Here is a 20,020-nt window from a genome sequence, read left to right on the forward strand (position 1 = left end):
GTAAACTGCAAGCCCATGACTACCTCGAGGATCTTAACTTTCAGAAGTTATATGGTAGTGATGATGAACCAAATTTGGGAAATGCCTCTAAGTTTCATAAGTTCATTCACGTTGATGTTCTCGGTGAACTTCCGCCCGGACATATGTTTTGCAGTTAGCATGATGAGCTCATATATGGTTGAGCCCCATTGGACTGGTGCCAAGAATCTTTTGAGAAATCTTCAGGGCACAATCTCTCATGGATTGAGATACACTACCAGAAATGTGACACTGCATGATTATTCGAATGCTGAATGGGCAAGCAGTGTGGAGGACCGCAAGAGCACTTATGAGTGTTAGTGCTCTTTGGATTCTGCTTCGATATCATGGATGAGCAAGACGCAGAAGTCAGTTGCTATAAGCACCGTTGAGACCGGATACATAGCTATGAGTATGATCTTGTGTGAAGTTACCTAGTTGTGGAAGCTCTTTAACGAGTTGTTTGTACACATGATGGATACCACCGTGATCCTCTGTGACAACCAGGGGGGGATTCGATTGTTGAGGAATCTCGTATTCTATGATTGCTCCAACAATTAGACATCAGATACAACCTTATCTGGGATATGGTACATCGATGAGCGAGGAGGCTCCATCGCATTGAGACTAATGTACAGGTTGCAGACATTTTGTCAAAGACCTGGGGAAAGGTCAAATTTGTGACTTTCCCGAACAACTTGGAGTCGTTGAGAGACCCTCTTATGAGGGTCCTGCATGTTGCATGCATTGAGCTCTGGGAGCTCCGAGGGGCTTTGGGTACTTAATGGAGCAACCAACAACCATAGGGCGACTCACCCTCCCCTAATGGTGTGTTGTGTACAAGGTGAATGACTCAGCGTTCCCCTATGATACCCCGAGGCGAATTAGGGACAAGATGAATGCTTCTCCTGTCAAGGCATCCTACCATGCAGTCTGGGACTCATGGGAAGTACCTCTCATCTGGCCAATGAGCAGGGAAATGGGGTTAGGGACCATAGTAGTACTAACGATAGACGCATAGGGAGTATCTACCATACTCCCTATGCTAGGATGACCTCCATTGATCTGGGATCAATGAAACTAATCTGGGATCAATGAAACTGATATGGGATCAATATGAATGGTTTGAGACACTCTCTTGTGATATTGATCTGGGATCAATCAAACTGACTTCGGGTTAGTAGAGAATGGTATGAGACATTCTCAATCAATTCTTCTTTTTCATGGTTCAGCAGAGCAGTGCAGGCCACTGATGGCAGAGATAGTACAGTCGAACATATGGATCAGTGGATGGAGTTCTCCCTAGTTGAGAGGGAGTGTTAAAATTGGCAACCAGGGCCAAACTCCATGTGGGTCATCTTATTTATGGCAGCTGATATTTTTTTTGGATTCCTCTCATTGAGAGGTGTAGGATTGATCTAAGGATCATCTGATTCAGAATCCAGATAAGTATTCATGGAGTTATGAATTTATTTGTGTTATAAGACAATTCAACAAAGTCGGCCAGCAACCAAATTGCCCCCACTTGTGCTCAACGTTTTAGTATTAATAGAGGTGGCCTTCAAGTCATTTTGACACACTCACACTCTTGTGATCTCTCCCTTCATTCTGTTTTGGGTTTTGATGAAGGAGAGATCTAGAGGGAGTGTCCTAGGCTCTACGCTGCCCTAATGAAGAAACCCTAACGCAGTCAATGAAGAAGCCTTAATGCAATCATGGAGGAGCTTCTATAGCGCAGCAAGGAGAAGTTTTAACTGCCCTAAACGCAGGTCTAGAAGAGACCCTAAGCAGCTGTCCTTAAAAGCCCTAAACATTGTCCTAGAAAAAGATATTTAACCGCAAAGAAAAGAAGGTTATGTTGTGCCCTAGCCGCAAAGAATAGAATGACTAACGCAACACTATAGACGCAGATGAATGATGTATAAAGGAGGCCTCAACGTGACCTAACTGCAGCCAAGGATAAGGCATAATTATACGTGGAAGACAAGCCCTAAACGTTGATGTATGAGGCTAAATCCACAGTTTAGTTTGTGCCCTAGTCACTGTCCAAGTGTGCCCTAATCGCAGGCCTTATGTCACGGCAATAACGATTGTTTTAGGATCATTTGGAAGAGTGTTGGGCTGCCACAGTCAAGAAGAGACTTGATATAGCAAGCCGCAGCAAACAGAGGAATGTCGAAGTTGTTGATGAGGCATAGACTACCCAGAAAATGCAGTATAGGGTCTCCTCCTCTCTTAGAAGGGTAGCCGCAGTAAAGGAGGGCACTTTTCGGCAGATTGAAGGGTTGTTGGAAGTACCCTAACCAGTCCAAGATTGTTGCAATCAAGGACCCTAGAACTGTGAGGTGACTGTTAGGTACAGCTGTTACAACAGTAAAACTAGGACAGCTAGGCAATGGTACATATATATTTAGAGCAGCGTAAGTATGTTGGGACAGCAGCAATGTTGGGTTGCTAGGATAACAAGCCGTGATGGGACAGCAGTACTATCAGCAATGATATTGTTCCATAGTGTTCAATGGGACAGCACAATGATGAGGTAGTGGCACAATGGGACAACAATGACATTGTGCAACAGTAGCACAACGGAACAACAAGCATGGATAGCATGGACAGCATGGTGCAACATGGCAAGCATGGTGCAGCATGGCAAGCATGGACAGCATGGTTAGTTGTGGCAAGCACATGAGACATGTTGTATGACAACATGGTTCAACAATGGCACATGGGACAACAATGCAGCATAGGTTGCAGCATGGTGTAGCACAATGAGGTGCAGCATTATGACGAGATGCAACACAATGATAGGTGAAGGAGTCACCTTGGAGAATCAGTTGAAGTAGCATGTCTTCAACTGATCTCATGTATCATCTTCTCAGAGATGATCTATGCTCTTATTTAGATAAGTCAAAGTGTTGACATTTGTGGTAAATGTACTCTCTCTCTCTCTCTCTCTCTCTCTCTGTTGAACTATTGAAGAACATATAAGAAGAATTGATCAAGGGTTTCCCCACATTGGGGTTTGTCCCTAGCTAACGCCACATCTTGTGTCCTCTTGTCTTGGCTTGTCTTTAGCAATTTATGTTTATGTTCTATCTGCATTTTACCTTAATGCTGATGTGATTGCTAATCTGGAAAAGATATTGAGCCAACTGTGAAAATTGAAATAAACTGCTTTAAACATAGAACATACCTAAAACTTAACACAATGAGAGCTTGATCCTTTCTTGAGATGATGAGATCTTCGCTGAAAAATTGATGTATTAACCCTCCTTCTAGATCAATAGGTCTTCTTCTTTGTGTCCTTCTACAAATGATTCCCTTTTCAAGCAAATCCTTCAAGATGATCTTCCAGCGGCCTTCTCTTGTTCACCTTAGCTCTGATACCATCTTGGAGAATGCAATAGGGCAACTATTAATTCAAATTCTCCTTAACCTTAATAATTGCTTCTGAACTGTATTTATCTTCTTATGTTTCTTTATTAGATCTTTTCATCAAACAATTATCAAGAGCAAAAACAATAAAGAGAATGGACACGACATATAGGCTCCAAGATAGGGGAAACCCCAGAAAGAATCTCTTCTCTTCTTATCAAATCTACTTCAAATGAGAAAACCAAGACCCAAAACCCTAGACCAAGTCCTCCACACACCAAGTCAGCCCTCCAAGAAGCCTTTCTAATTAGGTCAGAAACCAACCAAATCAGCAAGGACCATTTCTGCTTCAACCAGCTGCCAGCTTTAACTTTGGCCCCCAACTTCGACCTGCAATTTTCAACCTTGTAGTGGCTGCAGAAACCCTAATTCTAGCACGTGTCAATTCTTCAAGAAGTCTTCCTTCAAACAAGCTAAAGTCTCCAAAGTCAAACTAGACCAAATCAGAGTATTCAACTCTCCTGCAATTTGGATCTACAATTCAGCCTCCTGCAATTCGAACCTACGATTCTCAGCCTTTCTTGAAGCTGCGGAAACCTTGACCTTCATATGTGTGAGAGAATAAGGCCCAACAAAAAAAGTTTACTTCTTCTTGATTACTCCTTGCTTACTAGACCTTTGCTCTTCCTTTCTTCTTGCTTCTAGCTTCAAATCAAACTTGATTCTGGAGAGATCGAATTGGTTCTAAATGAGGTCGAAATTGCTTCTATTTATAGGCTTTCCATGAGGTCAAATAGCCTTTTCTAGGCTGACTTGTCTCTACCAGGGCCGCCTTGCGCTAGGAGACTTATAGGACTTTCTAAACTCATAATTAATATCTTTTACAAGTTACAACTTGCCCAATAAAGTCTTATACAAATGATATAGACTTAAGAAAAATATTTTGTTGACATGACAAACCCTAGAAGCATGGAGAACATGCTTTACCTAGATGACCATCAAAATGGAGCATGAAACCCATGTTTAAAAATAATATTTTTCTTTCTTCTTTTTAGTGTAACATAAGATATACATAATAATTTGAGTACATTGACAATTATGAAGATCGAAACTAGTTACATTTTTCAACACCTTTCACTCTAGCTTATGCAACCTACTTGCAAGGGATATTTTGTACAAGTATTAATGCCTATTTTGAAGAGACTTCATCCACAATTGGCAAAGTCTGATGTGCTTAGGTAGCATTGCTTTTCTTCAAGTTTTCCTCTCTTCTCTCATTCTATCCTCAACAAAAGCAAGATGCTTTCCTTGACAAGTCACAACTCTCTTATCTTATTCTATTCTAGGACTTTCTTGTAGTAAACCCTAAGCTCATTCTTTGTGTGTTATCAAGATGACAGATCATTAATTGCTTGAATCTTCCATCATATGTTCTATGCTTTCAAGTAATTGTGAGAGATGTTAGCTTTTAGGGTTACTCCAAAAAGGTTTACACTATGCTTGGGGATGTCTTACGTGATATAGGGTGCAGGGTGTGCTGACTATCCTTGGTTGTACCATGACAGACATACAAATGCGCGAGATCATGCTCAAGGATTGCAGACCTTGACCTGATGCTTGTATGGTACTCTTCCTTTCAAGATGAGAGACTTGTGGGACATGGAATGGCATCCATCTCCCTAGCTTGAAGGACAGGAGTCCTTCATCCCATCTTATGTCACTGTCACCCCCTAGTTAACCAATATTTCCAAAAGTGTGTATGCATATTCTACTTAAGTAAGATTCTAGACTAGCAATGTTGGTTTGAGCAAAGATTCTAGTCATGCTACTGGGAAACAGAAATTAAAATCATCATATTGAAGCTGGAAAGCCCTCGTGGTCTAACCATTGTAGCAGCTTGGAGACTATGGTAAGTATGATGTTGCAGTCCTATTTATTTGTATTGCTTGAAAAGATCACCAAGCATGTACAAGTTAAGCTTATTTGAGCTCATTCTATTCTAGGAATTTCTTGTCGTAAACCCTAAGCTCATTCTCTAAGTGTTATCAAGATGACGGATCATTAATTGCTTGAGTCCTCCATCATATGTTCTATGGTAATTCTCCGAAACGTTAGCTTTTCAGGGTTACTCCAAAAATGTTTACACTATGCTTGGGGATGTTTTATGTGATATGGGGTGCATGGTGTCTTGACTATCCTTGGTTGTACCGTGATGGACATACACATGGAAGAGAGCATGCTCATGGATTGCTAGACCTTGACCTGATGTTTGTGTGGTACTCTTCCTTTTGAGATTAGAGACTTGTGTGACATGGAATGACATCCATCTCCCTAGCTAGAAAGACACGAGTCCCTCACCCCATTTTATCTCATTGCCACCCCCTAGTTCACCAATATTGCCAAAAGCATGTATGCATGAACTGCTTAAGTAAGATTCTGGACTAGTAGTGTTGGTTTGAGCAAATATTTCAGTCATGCTACGAGGCAATAGAAATTAACAGCATCATATTGAAGTTGGAAACTCCTCGTGATCTGCCCGTCATAGCAACTTGGACACTGTGGTAAGGATGATGTTGTAGCCCTATTTATTTGTATTTCTCAAAAAGATAACCAAGCATGTCCAAGTTAAGCTTGTTTGACCTATTAACATTCATGAGTAAACTATCCTTCAAAGACACAAAATTCGCTTACCCCCATCCTTATGCAAGAGAGTTTTGCAATGATTTGTCACATATTGTTGATGAGGTAAGTTTGGGAACGAATTTGTTGAACAGGTATTGGAAGTTCTACAAAAACGTTTTGCAATTGATCCACCCAGGAATTGGTTTTAGGTTCATTAAATGGTTCATTCCATTTCATCTCTTCATTCATTTCCTTTCCCCGAGTTCTTCTAGAGAGTGATGAGAATCATTTCATTTTGAATCTTTGACATTTCTATTAATACTCTACCCAAGGCTTGAAGCAATGAGGAAGATTTACAGGAGGTCAGACACAAATATGCTGGTTACCCTCGGGCATACTGGGTATCATTTTCGACAAAGGACCCTTTGTGAAAACCAAGTTCCACAGCTTTGTGTCTGCTATTCCAATCATAATCTCCCTACCCTCCTCACCACATTAATCATAACATTTATTCAGTTGCTCAATAGTCAACCCTTCAAATTATGAACATATAATGCTAAATTCCATTACAATAACTATAGCACAACAGCAAATTTGGAGATCACCCTTCCTTTATGACAAAAACTCAATAATAATCCAATCAATGCATATGCATGAGGCTCAAGTCTAAATAAAAGTGAGAATAAATATAGTACTTGAATGAACTTTGGGCACCACGCAGGCCATCAGAGGGCAATCGAGAGTACAGCCCCCCTATGAGGCCCTGCCAAGGTTGAGATATGCAACCACAATTCCCTTACAAGGTCCAAACAATACTGAGCCTAGTGTCTCAGAGAGAGACACTGTAATTTTATGAAGCTTCTTTCCCGTTTATCAAAGCCCTCTTTTATCATTCTCCTTATAGTGTTAGCTGTCTGTGCATTAATTAATATCTCTCTTTTATCCCTGATAACCTGGATTAACAAAACCACAAAGCCAGCATGCAATACAACAAATTTTATCAATCCCCATATAACTAATGGAAGACAGATTGTTGGAGTTTACCTGTCCAATATTCGCCATCGGTCACCAATTTTTGCATCTACATCATCAATTTCTTTTTCTAGCTTGTGAAGCATGGCATCGATCTGCAAGGAAAGTTAGGAGAGTCCATTAAATTATATTCTGTGATTGCTCTAATCCCAATAACTGGACATATCAATTCCATGTATTTTGCAATCAAGATTTATACTCCACATTCCCAAATACACTATACAGAAAGAATAGATATATTAACTAACAGGGTACTAAAGTTCAATAAGATTACTGCCCGTGTCTTCCAAATGGTTCCATATAGATATGACATCTGATCCAGATTAATACCTTCCATGTACGTGTTATTTCTCATGAAAGAGACCAAAGTTGGCAGAAACCACAATACATACCCAAAAAGGAATGTGACTTGATTAAAATCACTTCAAGTCACTTTACCTTAATCAAACAACTAACATAAAAGTACTAAACTTACTACATTATAAAATGGCCATCATTAAAACATAATCTCAGTCATAATGCTCTTTTCGAGCTCCTCTATCACACAACTTTCTTTGTAATTAATTGTGACCTTTTCTTAGCCTTCATTTCAGAAACATTGCCTCCATAATAAGAGGAAGATCTAGCAAATACACTTCATTTGTATCTTCTTTCTATCCATATTAATTACATTTAATATAATGCTCTATGCTTTTAAACCTAATATAAGTAATGAGGAAGGATACCCATGCATCTAGCCAATGTAGATCCATCTTAACCGCAGATTTATTAAGCACAAAGAGGGATCAAAAAGAAACCAAGGTATAAACATCTTGTGCTTAAAATATCAAGGGTTAAGATGGATCTATCTTAAGTTATCTTATTATTTTTTTGTTTATTTTCTTATCATAGTCTTTTTTCATTTTATGTTACTACATTTTTTTCATTTTAGTTTATTAGTGTTACATTATATTACATATGTCATCCATATTGATCTATAGAATGCACCTGACCTCTCTTAGTACAATGGGTTGTGCAAAACAAATATCCACATGACTCTCTTTCTTGAATTCATTGGACAAAGTCATTCCAATTGCTAACCACACCTAGATGTCGAAGGACCTATAGAAGTAAGCTGCTACTCATTCCAAATTTCCAACTACTGAGGGCATAAATCCCAATGTAGGGTATCTCAGATTCACCTTCTGCCATCAAAAGCCAAACTGATTCATAGGCTGTTAAATTTTTGGGGTTGTTACAATCTTCATGTACAACATATTTACTTTTACTCCTACCTAAATTTATGCAAAGAACTGCATAAATTGTGGTGGTCAGTAATTCCTGGTAAATATGTATAATTACCGAAATATAAAGAATATACTGCATCTGTGGGTGGTTGTAACCTAATTCACGTTCATCTTTGGGTAGTTGCGCAAAGTATTCCCAGCTATATATATATATATATATATATAATTTGCAAAGAGATGCACCTCTTTGGGCACCCTAATATCACTATAAAAAGCACTTGAACTTCTCATTTACTCACTCACCCATCACTCAATTTTTTCTCTCATGAGGAAGATGCCGAAGTTTCTAAGGAGTCAAATTTCTGTGACAGTCAATGTTTGACCAGTTGAATTTTCTGAGTGTAATTAGTAAATTGCTTAATAATGTTCTGGAGTGTGTTAATGTAATATCATATATCAATGGAAGTAATTATCAGTTGCAGAAAATTGTGCTTGTCTAATTAGCACTAGAAATCAACATAGGCAACCTTAAGCAAAGTTTTGTTAGTACTAGAAGCAAAAGCATGTCTAACTAAAATAGAATCAATTGACAAATAAATAAGATATTTTCAACTTCTTGTAGACTTTTAGTATGGAATTCTTTGCTTTCTTGGCAATGATAAACTATCAGAGCTTATAAAGGGAAGGATAGTGTTGAGCCTGTTTGCAATCACAATGGTTTCTCTATACCAGATTGGAAAGGAAAATCCTGCCTAACAGATATTTCATTCTGGCCATCAACATATTGGCCTGCCGCCTAAAGTCCAAATACCATTGTGACAGTGGAAGGCAATAAATTCTAGAATATGATGATGGATAGTACGATCTGGTACACCATCAACCGTAATGCTAATGCGACCTTCTCATCCCCTCCCTTAAGAAAGGCCCTTAGAACGATATTACAGATGGTAATGGTATCAAACTGTGCTATAAGAACTTGGAAGTGGAAGGAGATTAAGAATTGTGGAGTGACATAACCAGCCATAAAAGTAAAAGATGCTCAATCTAATAATTTGAATCCAGGCTTGCAAAAGAGATCAAAACTCAATAGTCAAAAGAGAGAAACTATAAATCAAAACATTACATATAAAAAGAAACATTGAATCAGCCATCTTGACTACAAAGCAGAAAATTTCAAAATGATTCTCAAGAATGTGAATAATATCCTTACCCTATTTATCAGAGAAGACGAAACATTGCTTCCTACAGAAACTTCAGTTGCATGATCACTCTGCTCTCTTGATGCATGATATGCCTTCATTGCAGCTTCAGCACCTTCTTCCCCTTTTTTATCAACCATGCTATTATATAGCCCAATCTGTAATGTATGGCATTCAAGAATATCATTATTATAGTTTCTCTAAGCAACTACACAATAAATCTACAAGTGTAAAACTGGAAATTCAATATTTATATTTGGACACAGGGAAAATTAAAAGAACATGAACCATGGATCAAAAAGATTGTGGACAAGGATAAACCCAATTATACAAGATTAAATATATAGTAATCATTGAATAAGAAAGCAAAATTGTTGTTTCGTGCAACAAAGTCTTTCATGGTTACATCTGACTCACATCATACCTACTGAAACATAACAAATTGACATAAGCAAAAAACAATTTTACTCAGAAATATACTGTGTCACTGGAGTAGTCTTGCACTTTCTCTTGCTTCCTTTTTTGCTAATATCATTGGTCTCAGTAAAGAATTGCAGATAGAAGTATAAAAAGTGCACTAATGTTCCATATTTACTACTGTTTAGGTTATAAAGAAGTGTTCCACGGGGACGTGCACCCCAGGGTGGGGGATGCGCTTCCTTGCTCCCCCACGCTCCCAAGACGGGGAAACTCTGGGGGGGACTTTTTCCTGGTGACGAAAAGCGTCCCCCCAAATTTTTTTGTTAATAACAATTAAAAACGTAAAAAACTACAAATTTTAATAGAATTAAAAAATGAAAATAAAAACTAAAGGATAAAGTACAACTTTAAAACAAAATCATTCACATTTCTCATTAACCTTACGATTTTACCTTTCTGCCCGACATTTTTCTTCTACCGCCGCTCAAGATTTTACCTTGCCACCCGAGATTTTCTTGTTACCGACTCTTGACATTTTCCATCTGCAATTTGCTATGATTCGGATTTGCCATCGACCAGGAGCCTAAGACATTTGGAGCTGTGATTTTCATTTTGTGACCTGGAGCCACCAGATTGGAGCTGTGATTTATTATTTAATACTTTTTAAGAAATTTACTAGTGTTTCACTACTTTCTATGTTTACTTTTAGTTTAATATTCTATGGCTATCTTAGATTTCATCATATTGTCATTGTCATATGATGAATTTACTTTCGATGTGTATTGTGTAATTTCGATTGTCAAAATTTAATTTAGATGTACCTTGCATAATATTAATGCTCATTCCCAAATGATGAATTTAGATGGAACATTGCATAATGTCAAATGATAATTATGATTCATATTAGTCTAATACGAAATGATGATCATATTTAGATGTACATTTCATAATTATGAAGATTTAATATTTACTTAGTTATTGACATAGTGTTGGGATTTTATTTTTTATTTTTATATATTAAATTTTTAATAAATTTTTAATTTTTATGACTCTGACATCCCCCTGTTTCCCTGAAATTACCCTAAATTTTGGGGTTGCTTATATACGCCCCCCTTGTGTGTATCCCCGCTCCTGTGTTCCCCATCCCGGAAACTCAGTGGAACATTGTTATAAAGAGAATAAAGAAGCACTAAAGATTCATCAACAATCACAACTATGGTTCTATTATGTTAAAGTTCTTGGTAGCTTCAAAAGGTTTTCTACATGAGCTTGGTGTCTTAGCATGTAGGAGATGGTTGATTGCCTCTTTAGGTGCTTGCTTGGTGGAGTAAGCCATTCATGACTTCTTTCCTAAATCTAAGTTAGGAAAAGAACAATAATTTAAGTCAATTATTGTGGGACTATTAACTTTAAGCCAAAGTGCTAAGGATAAATAATAAAATTATTTAAGTGACTTAGACATGATCTCAATTGTTGATCTCACGTGAGGCAAGATCTAATCCCAATCGTCAATTACTTAGGAGATTAGCATTAGGGATTTAGCTTAATGAAGTTATAAAATAAGCCAAAGGGAGAGGTGAAGACATACAAGTCGAGGAAGCAATCTTCTCTACAGCGAGAGGCTCAATAAGACTAAAGAGAAGGGAGGAAGAGTGCAGGGAAATTTCGGGAGTATTTCCAGGAGGCCGAGTTCTATTGTGGACTATTAACTTTAAGCCAAAGTGCTTAGGATAAATAATAAAATTATTTAAGTGACTTAGACATGATCTCAACCGTTGATCTCACATGAGGCAAGATCTAATCCCAATCGTCAATCACTTAGGAGATTAGCATTAGGGATTTAACTTAATGAATTTATAAAATAAGCCAAAGGGAGAGGTGAAGACATACAAGTGGAGGAAGCAATCTTCTCTACAGCAAAAGGCTCAATAAGACTAAAGAGAAGGGAGGAAGAGTGTAGGGAAATTTCGGGAGTATTTCCAGGAGGCCGAGTTCAAGAAATAGAGAGGTCGAGCTTAGGAAATCGAGAGGTTGAGTAGCTGAACCATAGAGGAGGCCATGTTGTGGAGACGTTGATTTATCCAGTGGGCTGATTTTCTTGAGCGTGTACGAGTCGTATGAGGAGGAAAGGAGGGTTGATTTGCCGATGTCGGAGGCCGAGCTTCTACAGGGCCAAATTCTTTAGGAGGTCGATTTTCCGGTGGCTCGAATTTCTTGGGTTGAGTTTTCTAGTGGAGCCGAGTTACAGGTTCCAACAGTGCATCTTTCTGTGTATTTTTCTCTATTAGTCTAAGACCAGATTTTCTCGAGGATTTCAAAGAAGGAAAATTGTTAAGCAGGTATACTTATTAGTGTTATGTGATTGATCTATCTGATTTTATTTTTATACTGCAATTATTTTATTTCAAAAGTTAATAACCAATGATTTTATTTTCACAACAATACAAAATTTTATTTAATAATTTTCTAGAAATAAAAATTGTTGAGGTATAAATAAATCTGGACTAGTATTGGAAATTTAACATATTAGAATGCCTAAAATTGATCAACAACTCAAATCCCTTAACAAAGAGATGCGCAAGAATGAGAAGATTCTTAACACACAAAGGCTGAAAAATATGGGGACTTAAATTTGCAAACATCTTCGTTGAAAGCAATTGAAGCCAAAGCAACAAAGTATTTATTTTTTACCATAATGGAAGGAAATTACTTGTCAAATGTTACAAGTAGTAAGAAGCTTGACAGACACAACAGCATCTCGAACAGCTATGAAGAGTTTCGCAGAAAAGATATTCTGAACAGATATCCCAGAAACTTGTCCCCACATCCACCCCTCCTCCCATTCCCGATCCATGACAAAACAATGAAACATAGAAACAGAAAAACACCTTGACACATAGAGATCCTTCTTGCAAATTGAACAAGTAAAGAGAACAAATCAATCCAAAACCGCCACCTCCTACTCATCTTGATAAGTAGAATATTGGGAAAAGGAAGATGTTGATTTTTGTAGCTTGGGAAGGTACTTTTGGACAGGCTTTGTGTCTAGGCGTGCAGCAGTGGCCACATCTCCTTAGAATACTTGCACTAGGTTGAGCAAGTTGCTGATGTAACTTAGCCCAAGTGTAACTTAAGAAAAAACACATATTGATGTGTTGGCTTCTTGAGCTAATAAAACTTAGGAAAAGTAAAGTTATTTACTTTAGTGAATAAATTTAATCTAGCCATCGATTCCAAGTGGGGCGAGATCTAATCTTGGTTGTCAATCACTTTGAGATTAGCATTAAGGTTATGGTTTTGGCTAAATGTAATGTTATAAAAGCAACGTTGAGGAGAGGAGAAGACACACAAAAGCAACACAAGTTTGAGAGTAGTATCTCAGTGAGTGTGTGTTGGGTCCAAGGAAGTGCAAAGAGGTTGGAGATCTAGATCTGTGGGGAGATCGATCATCAATCTAGGGCAGATCTACTGGATCAGATCCAGGGTAACTTTTGCATTTGTTTTTTTTTTTTTTGTATTTGTATTTTCTCAGTGGAGCCATTATCCCGAGATGGGAGCCCAAGTATGTAGAAATTTTCAAAGTTATAGCCCTCCCAGTTTTTTTCCTTTTTTTTTGCAATTGGTTTAATGCCCACGGTCCCAAACAAGTCATGTTCATTTAAAACTTTGAGCAAATTGCATAAGAAACATTACAGGACTACTGTACTCTTTTCCTTCTCAGCTGAAATAAACAGTGTTCCATAGGGACGCGTCCCCGAGCTTCCTTGTGCTCCGGAGTCGGCTGGGGGATGTTTCCCCACATCCCCAAAAAACAGAAAACGCAAGGAAACTCGAAGCGGGGACGTTTCCTCCCAAAAGAGGAAACATTTCCTACATTTCCAAAAAAATTGAGGTCAAATCCCTAAAAGAAGTTATAAAATATTATAAATATATTATGAAGCGATGGGGGGGAATGGTTTTTTTGGTTATTTCATATTTGAAGGGACCAGCAACACGATGGGATGTTGATCCGGAGGATGATGCACAGGTAGATATGGAGAGGGACTTGATGAGACACAGATGGGGTTGGTTGGTGTGCCACTTAGCATGTTTGAGAATGCAAGTGATTATGATCCAGATGGTGACATGGCTGATCCTGATTTATTCATGCAGCAGCTGGATGCAGAGACTAGCGGGGCATTAACTTGAGCAATTATGTTCATTTTCCATTTGATATGTTCTTGTGTTATCTTCTTTTCTGTTTCGGACTTCAGTTGTAGACTTTAGTTTGTTTTGAATCTTGATATATGTTATATTAGTCTTGACTCTATTAAAATTTGAATCTTGATTTATCAAAATTGACTTTTATTTCAATATTTAGTATTCACAGTTGGAACTTCAATATGGTTTAAACTTTTTATTTACATTGTACGATGTTACAGTTACATGTATGATTGTATCATGTTTTTTGTTTTAAATTTGTTTTAGTTATATGATTCATCAATTTATCCTTCATGATGTAAGTGTTATATAATGATAAAGACAATTAAGTTACAAAATTTCAATGATATATTTATAATTTTTTAGTATTTTACAATTTTTGTCGAGGTCCCTTGTGTTGAAGACCCCAACATCCCCCCACGTTTCCTAAAAATTGGTGGGGAGCTTTTGCATAGATCGTTCCTGCGTTTCCCCACTCCCCCCCCCCCATCCCCATGTCCCAGAAACTTGGTGGAACTATGGATATAAAATGAAGACAAGCAATCACATAAATTTTTACACACTTGTTTTCGGTCTAACAGTGACCTTGGAAAAACCCACAAGGGGAAAACCACTACTAAGGAGATTTATTTGTTTTCTCAGAAAATTAATTACAGCATTTAAAAGCACATTCAAGGGTTCTTATCTCCCCTTGCAATTCGTGCCCAGCTCCTTTAGAAATTTGAGCCACATTCCGAAATTTCTCTCGCAATTAGCAATCTTTGCCTCCTCGAACTGTGTGCATTTATCAAACCTCCTCTCTCGAATTTTGTGACACTGGTCACCTCTTTTCTACACTAGTAAATGTGCCACTGGTCAGTTCTTTCTACACTAGTAATGTGCCACAGGGCTGACTTTTCTACCTCGAAATCTACACCCTCCGCCCAAAACTTTACCCACAAAATTTGGGCCTTCTATACCAAAAAATACCTCCTGGAAATTCGTGCTTCAGCAAGCAAATTCCATCCCAGAAATCTGAGTAGACAATTGAGGAATCTTTCCTCGTTTTTTGTGCTGAAGGTTGTTGTAGGTGCCTCGATTTTTACACTGGAAACCTCTGAAATGGTCCCTCTGGAAACACACTTTAAGCCTTGAGTTAGTAGCTTCAGACTGACTGCATCTCCTTGCATTTCGGCCTATTACTCACTGCCAAATTCGAGCTGGAATTTTCCAGAATTTTACAGACCTAAACCACCTTAAAATGCAGACCTGGACTCCCTAAACACTCAGCCCGAAATTTTTGGGCTCCCTACAAACTCACCCCTAAATTTCCAGGCTCCCTAGAAACTCAGCCCTGGGGTGATTTCTCTCACAGCTGTAGCGTATCTCCCTTCTAGCAGCCACTGCTCTCTCAGAGCAAACCTACAATCTCTGCTTTCTCTCCTTCACTTCTCTAGCTCTTCTCTTCCTCCTCACAAATACAAGAGAATGGCATGAACTCCCATCTCCTTGAGGCTCTCTCTGCTTCCTAGAAGCTCTCACAGCCTCCTTTTCTTCTTGAAGCTCTCCTGGCCTCCTTGAAGCTCCCACAGCCTCATTTTCCTCTTCTCCAACAATGCTCATGAAGAATGAGTAACCTCTCATGCCTTTTTCCCTTTTCAGTTCTCATTAAGATGAGAAAACCCTACCCCTTTTAATCAAGGGCTGAGATTAAATCTCAGCCCTCTAGATCAATGGTGGAGATCTTTTCCTCACTTGACCCCCTTTTTTCATGTGTCCCCCCTCATTAATGAGTCTCCCTAGTCACTTTATAACTTTAAGTTGTACCTTGTACCTTTTTCACATAAAGTCACTTTAAAAACATAAAGTGACTTTAATATTATAATGTATCATGCATTTTTTTCTCATAAAGTCACTTTATAAACATAAACTGTAATAATATTAAAGTACCTCATAAAGTGACTTTAATAACTCATAAATTCATTTACTAAAAAGGTGTTTTTATGTGTTTTCCTAGGCAAAAAGGCTAAAGCTCTAAGAAACATTTCCTTGGTACCCTTTTTCTCAACAAACTCTTGAGTTTTATTAATGATGAATTGATTTGTTAGGCATAAATCTGTTTGTGATTCATGTGATTTAGATCATTATTTGCTTCTACTAAATATTTTCATCAGGAATCTAGCCATGTATTTATTTAGTCATTTATTGCTTGGAATTAAATTCCAAGTGTCGGGTTCCGTAAAATCTAACATGGTATCAAAGCCAAAACTTTGAACTAATCTCGAAATCACAGGTGTCAAGTTCATATCAGATCGCCGGAGCCAAGTTCAGTTGCAATTGTACGAACTGAGAAAAAAAAATTGAAAGGGCCAAAGTAAATCGGTCAGTGAATAGAAAAAAACTTTACTAGGCCGAATTTATTTTTGGAGAACATCATCTCAAAACCAAAAAAAAAAAAAAAAAGTACTTTGAGTGGTCGACAACCCTTTGTGGGTCATTTAACTCACCCACAGTTGTCGATGCAGACAGGGATACAGTTGGTAGGCAACACGAGCTACTGTTTCCAGCCACTATGGCCAACAGTATGCAACCGTCAAAAGGAATCGTTAGGAAGTGGGCAATTCTAGCAAGCTATGTTGAGTTCGACATAGTCGCACACACAAAGACGGACCAATAGTGAGGTTGTGGATTGGGCCACGACAGGAATTGAGGCATAGCGAGGGATGTGGTCAATGGCCGACATGAAAACCATTAGTCATGGTTTAGGTGGACAGTGCAAAGAGAAAAAAACTTTACTAGGCCGAATTTATTTTTGGAGAACATCATCTCAAAACCAAAAAAAAATTAAAAAAAGTGCTTTGAGTGGTCGATGACCCTTTGTGGGTCATTTAACTCACCCACAATTGTCGACGCAAACAAGGATACAGTTGGTAGGCAACACGAGCTACTGTTTCCAGCCACTATGGCCAACAGTATGCAACCGTCAAAAGGAATCTTTAGGAAGTGGGCAATTCTAGCGAGCTATGTTGAGTTCGACATAGTCGCACACACAAAGACAGACCAATAGTGAGGTTGTGGATCGGGCCACGACAGGAATTGAGGCATAGCGAGGGATGTGGTCAATGGCCGACATGAAAACCATCAGTCATGGTTCAGGTGGACAGTGCAAAGAAGGGTTGCAATCACACAAAGGAGGTCGGTAGAGAAGAAGGACATCGAGCCAGCTGTCAGTTATGCTGCGAGGGTAATTGTGCATGGTGAGTGGCTAGAGTCGCAGTTAGCAAACAGTCATCAAATAGAACAAAAGTCCACAGCCATCAACAATAACTAAGCAGTTGTCGCACAACGAGAGGAAAAGTGGTCTAGTAGCAAGGTCACTGAATATAGGTAAGGGAACCATCAGCAGGAGCTGCAAGTGTAGGGGTGGGTCGATAAGGCAACAACCACAGGGCCAGAAAACGGACGTCAAGGGCATAGACTCGGGCCTACAAGATCCATAGCTATCAACACGAACTGTCAGGCTAGTAGTTGTAGACATCAATAGAGGAAGAAGTTGTGTGGGAAGAAGATTGCAGGGCTAGTAAGATCGTGTGTTGCAGGAAAAACGTAAAAATTTGTTTCCTAGAAGACAAGTTGTGACAGGCTGAACATTGGTTGAGCAAATCACGAAGGTTCAACCAACGTGGGGAGGCAGTTGAGCCACAAGTTGAGAAAAGGTTGTGGGTTTGAGTAGTTGTAGACAACACAAGGAGGCACACACTTCATCAAATTGTTTTTGGCAAGGTTTGATCAGCTGGACAAGATGATGACCAATCTCAGGTTTGAAGATCACCTAGATGGTTTGTCCAACTACAGTATCTGGAAGGAAAGGATTGCATTTGTGTTAGAGGAGAACAAGACCTGAGTAGTTTGTATCACAAACTCATATCCCTCCTATCGATGCAACATTTATGGTTGCCCATAATAAGAAGGGCATGAAAGCCAAAAGGATTATCCAAGATGGAGTGAAGGACCATATTATTCCTCCTATATCCGAGAAGAAAACAACAAGAAAAATGAGGAAGGCATTGACCAAGTTATACCAAAGCGACAACGAGAACTAGAAAATGGTGCTAAGAGAGAAACTCAGTGGCGCCAAGATTTCCAAGAATGAAATTGTCTCTTCTTATCTCACCAAAATATCTCAAGTATGAGATGAGCCTATTGCAGTAGGGGAGAAAGTGTCTAACTCAAAAGTGGTAAGGACAGTTTTGAACGAGTTCACAGAGCAGCTAAGTACCTTCGTTAAGGGAGTTGTGGCACGGGAAAATCTCCCAACCTGGGATAGGTTGTGGGATGACTTCACCCCAGACGAGACAGATGAGGATGCTCTTCATGGAAACCAGGTAAAAGGTGAAAGAGATGAGGATAACGTTGCTCTTTCAAGTCATACAAAAAAGGGCAGGGGGATTGCCAAGATGAACAAAGTTGAGGGAGGATTCTCTCAGGATGGGAAGCAGAAGAACATGAACAAATTCAAGCACTTTGCATGTCCCAAGACAGAACACTATACGAGCCAGTGTCCAAACAAAAAGAAAGACAAATGGAGAGCACAAGTTGCAGCATCAACCAAGATTGAAGATTTTGCAGCAAAATTTGAGGAGTTTTTAGTAGTGGTTGCTTGTCTTTCTGGCATTAGTGTTAGAATTGTACGACCAATGTCCAAACAAAAAGAAAGATAAAGTGAAAGCACAAGTTGCAGCATCAACCAAGATTGAAGATTTTGCAACAAAATTTGAGGAGTTCTCAGTAGTGGTTGCTTGTCTTTCTGGCACTAGTGTTAATAGTGCTCGGTTTGTGGACAGTGATGTATGGTTTGTAGATAGTGGAGCATCTCACCATATGACGAGAATGAGGGAAGTGTTCCTTAGTGCTTCGAAGACGGATTCAAACTTGCAGGTGAGAGTTCGTACAAGTACCATACTTGTAGTTAAAGGGGTTGGAACAGTGTTATTCTAGCTAGAATTAGGAGGATTTCTAGAGGTGGCAAAGGGGTTATATGTCCCAAGGCTAAAGACGAACTTGCTCTTAGTCTCATCTCTAGAGGATGCAAGGTATGATGTTGTGATCCAGAGCGAACAAATATTCATACGTTCAAAGGGAGCTACCCAAGACACAGCAATCAGGCTTGGCGTTAGGAAGGTAAGTTGTACAGCTTGCAAGGCCATCCTGTACACAGATCCAAGGGAATCTTGGATTCCGGATCGATGTTGGTGATAGAGATTGAGCAGGAGGCTTTGAACACCAAGTTAGGACCAAGGACTCAAACTTCTGATTTGGAAGATGGGAAGGAGGCCTCTTCCAAATCTGTCAAGCCCAATTAGTATGAGCTAACATTAATGGATGCTCATGAGCAGGATCCTAGGAGCATGGTGTTAATTTCTGTAGCATCGGATATGCTATAGCCTTGAAACTTTGCAGAGAAGCTAAGACACATGCATTCTCCAAGACCCAAAAATTGTTTGGGAAAATTCCACCTAGAGATGGTTTAACTAAAATAATTAATCATTTTTAATGTATTCCTAAGTCTAAACTTAGGAAATGTGATTAATTAAAGGGTATTAATTAAATCTGGTGCGAATCTTCTAGAAGAAGACGAGGATCAACTCCTAGTTAAGTTCAGCGTTTGATTATGTTTTAATCTTGGTCGTTGGTGCTCCAATGAAAGATTATAAGGAGCTTGATGGGCACTTGGAGAACACACCAAGATAGTGAGATATAGAGATTGAATTTCTCAAGAGTAGCAGCGCTAAGTTGCCGGAGAGAGATCGAGTGATCTTCTTGCAGTGAGGGGCAGGGATAGGAGACTAGAGGGGATTTTCCTAGTCCTAGTGAATGCAAGGCAGAGAAGGCATTGAGAGGTTCAGAGACGAAGCGCAATGCTTCAGAGGGAGTCTGAAATTTTGTTGG

General features: G+C 39.0%; 1 protein-coding gene across 1 annotated transcript in view; it reads right to left on the reverse strand.

The window, feature by feature from the left end:
• The window catches only part of LOC149262457 (uncharacterized), a 233,857-nt gene that overhangs the window by 35,706 nt on the left and 178,131 nt on the right, over positions 1 to 20,020 (reverse strand). Inside the window, exons 12-13 of the mRNA XM_089424677.1 lie at positions 9,484 to 9,630; positions 7,060 to 7,142 (exon numbers count right to left, since the gene is read on the reverse strand). Of these exons, the coding sequence (XP_089280803.1) occupies positions 7,060 to 7,142; positions 9,484 to 9,630 (230 nt within the window). The remainder of the gene's footprint in view (positions 1 to 7,059; positions 7,143 to 9,483; positions 9,631 to 20,020) is intronic.

The sequence above is a fragment of the Pinus tabuliformis genome, chromosome 6, assembly GCF_031772625.1.
Source record: "Pinus tabuliformis cultivar Carrire ecotype Pingquan chromosome 6, CPIR1, whole genome shotgun sequence".
NCBI classification, from domain to species: domain Eukaryota; kingdom Viridiplantae; phylum Streptophyta; class Pinopsida; order Pinales; family Pinaceae; genus Pinus; species Pinus tabuliformis.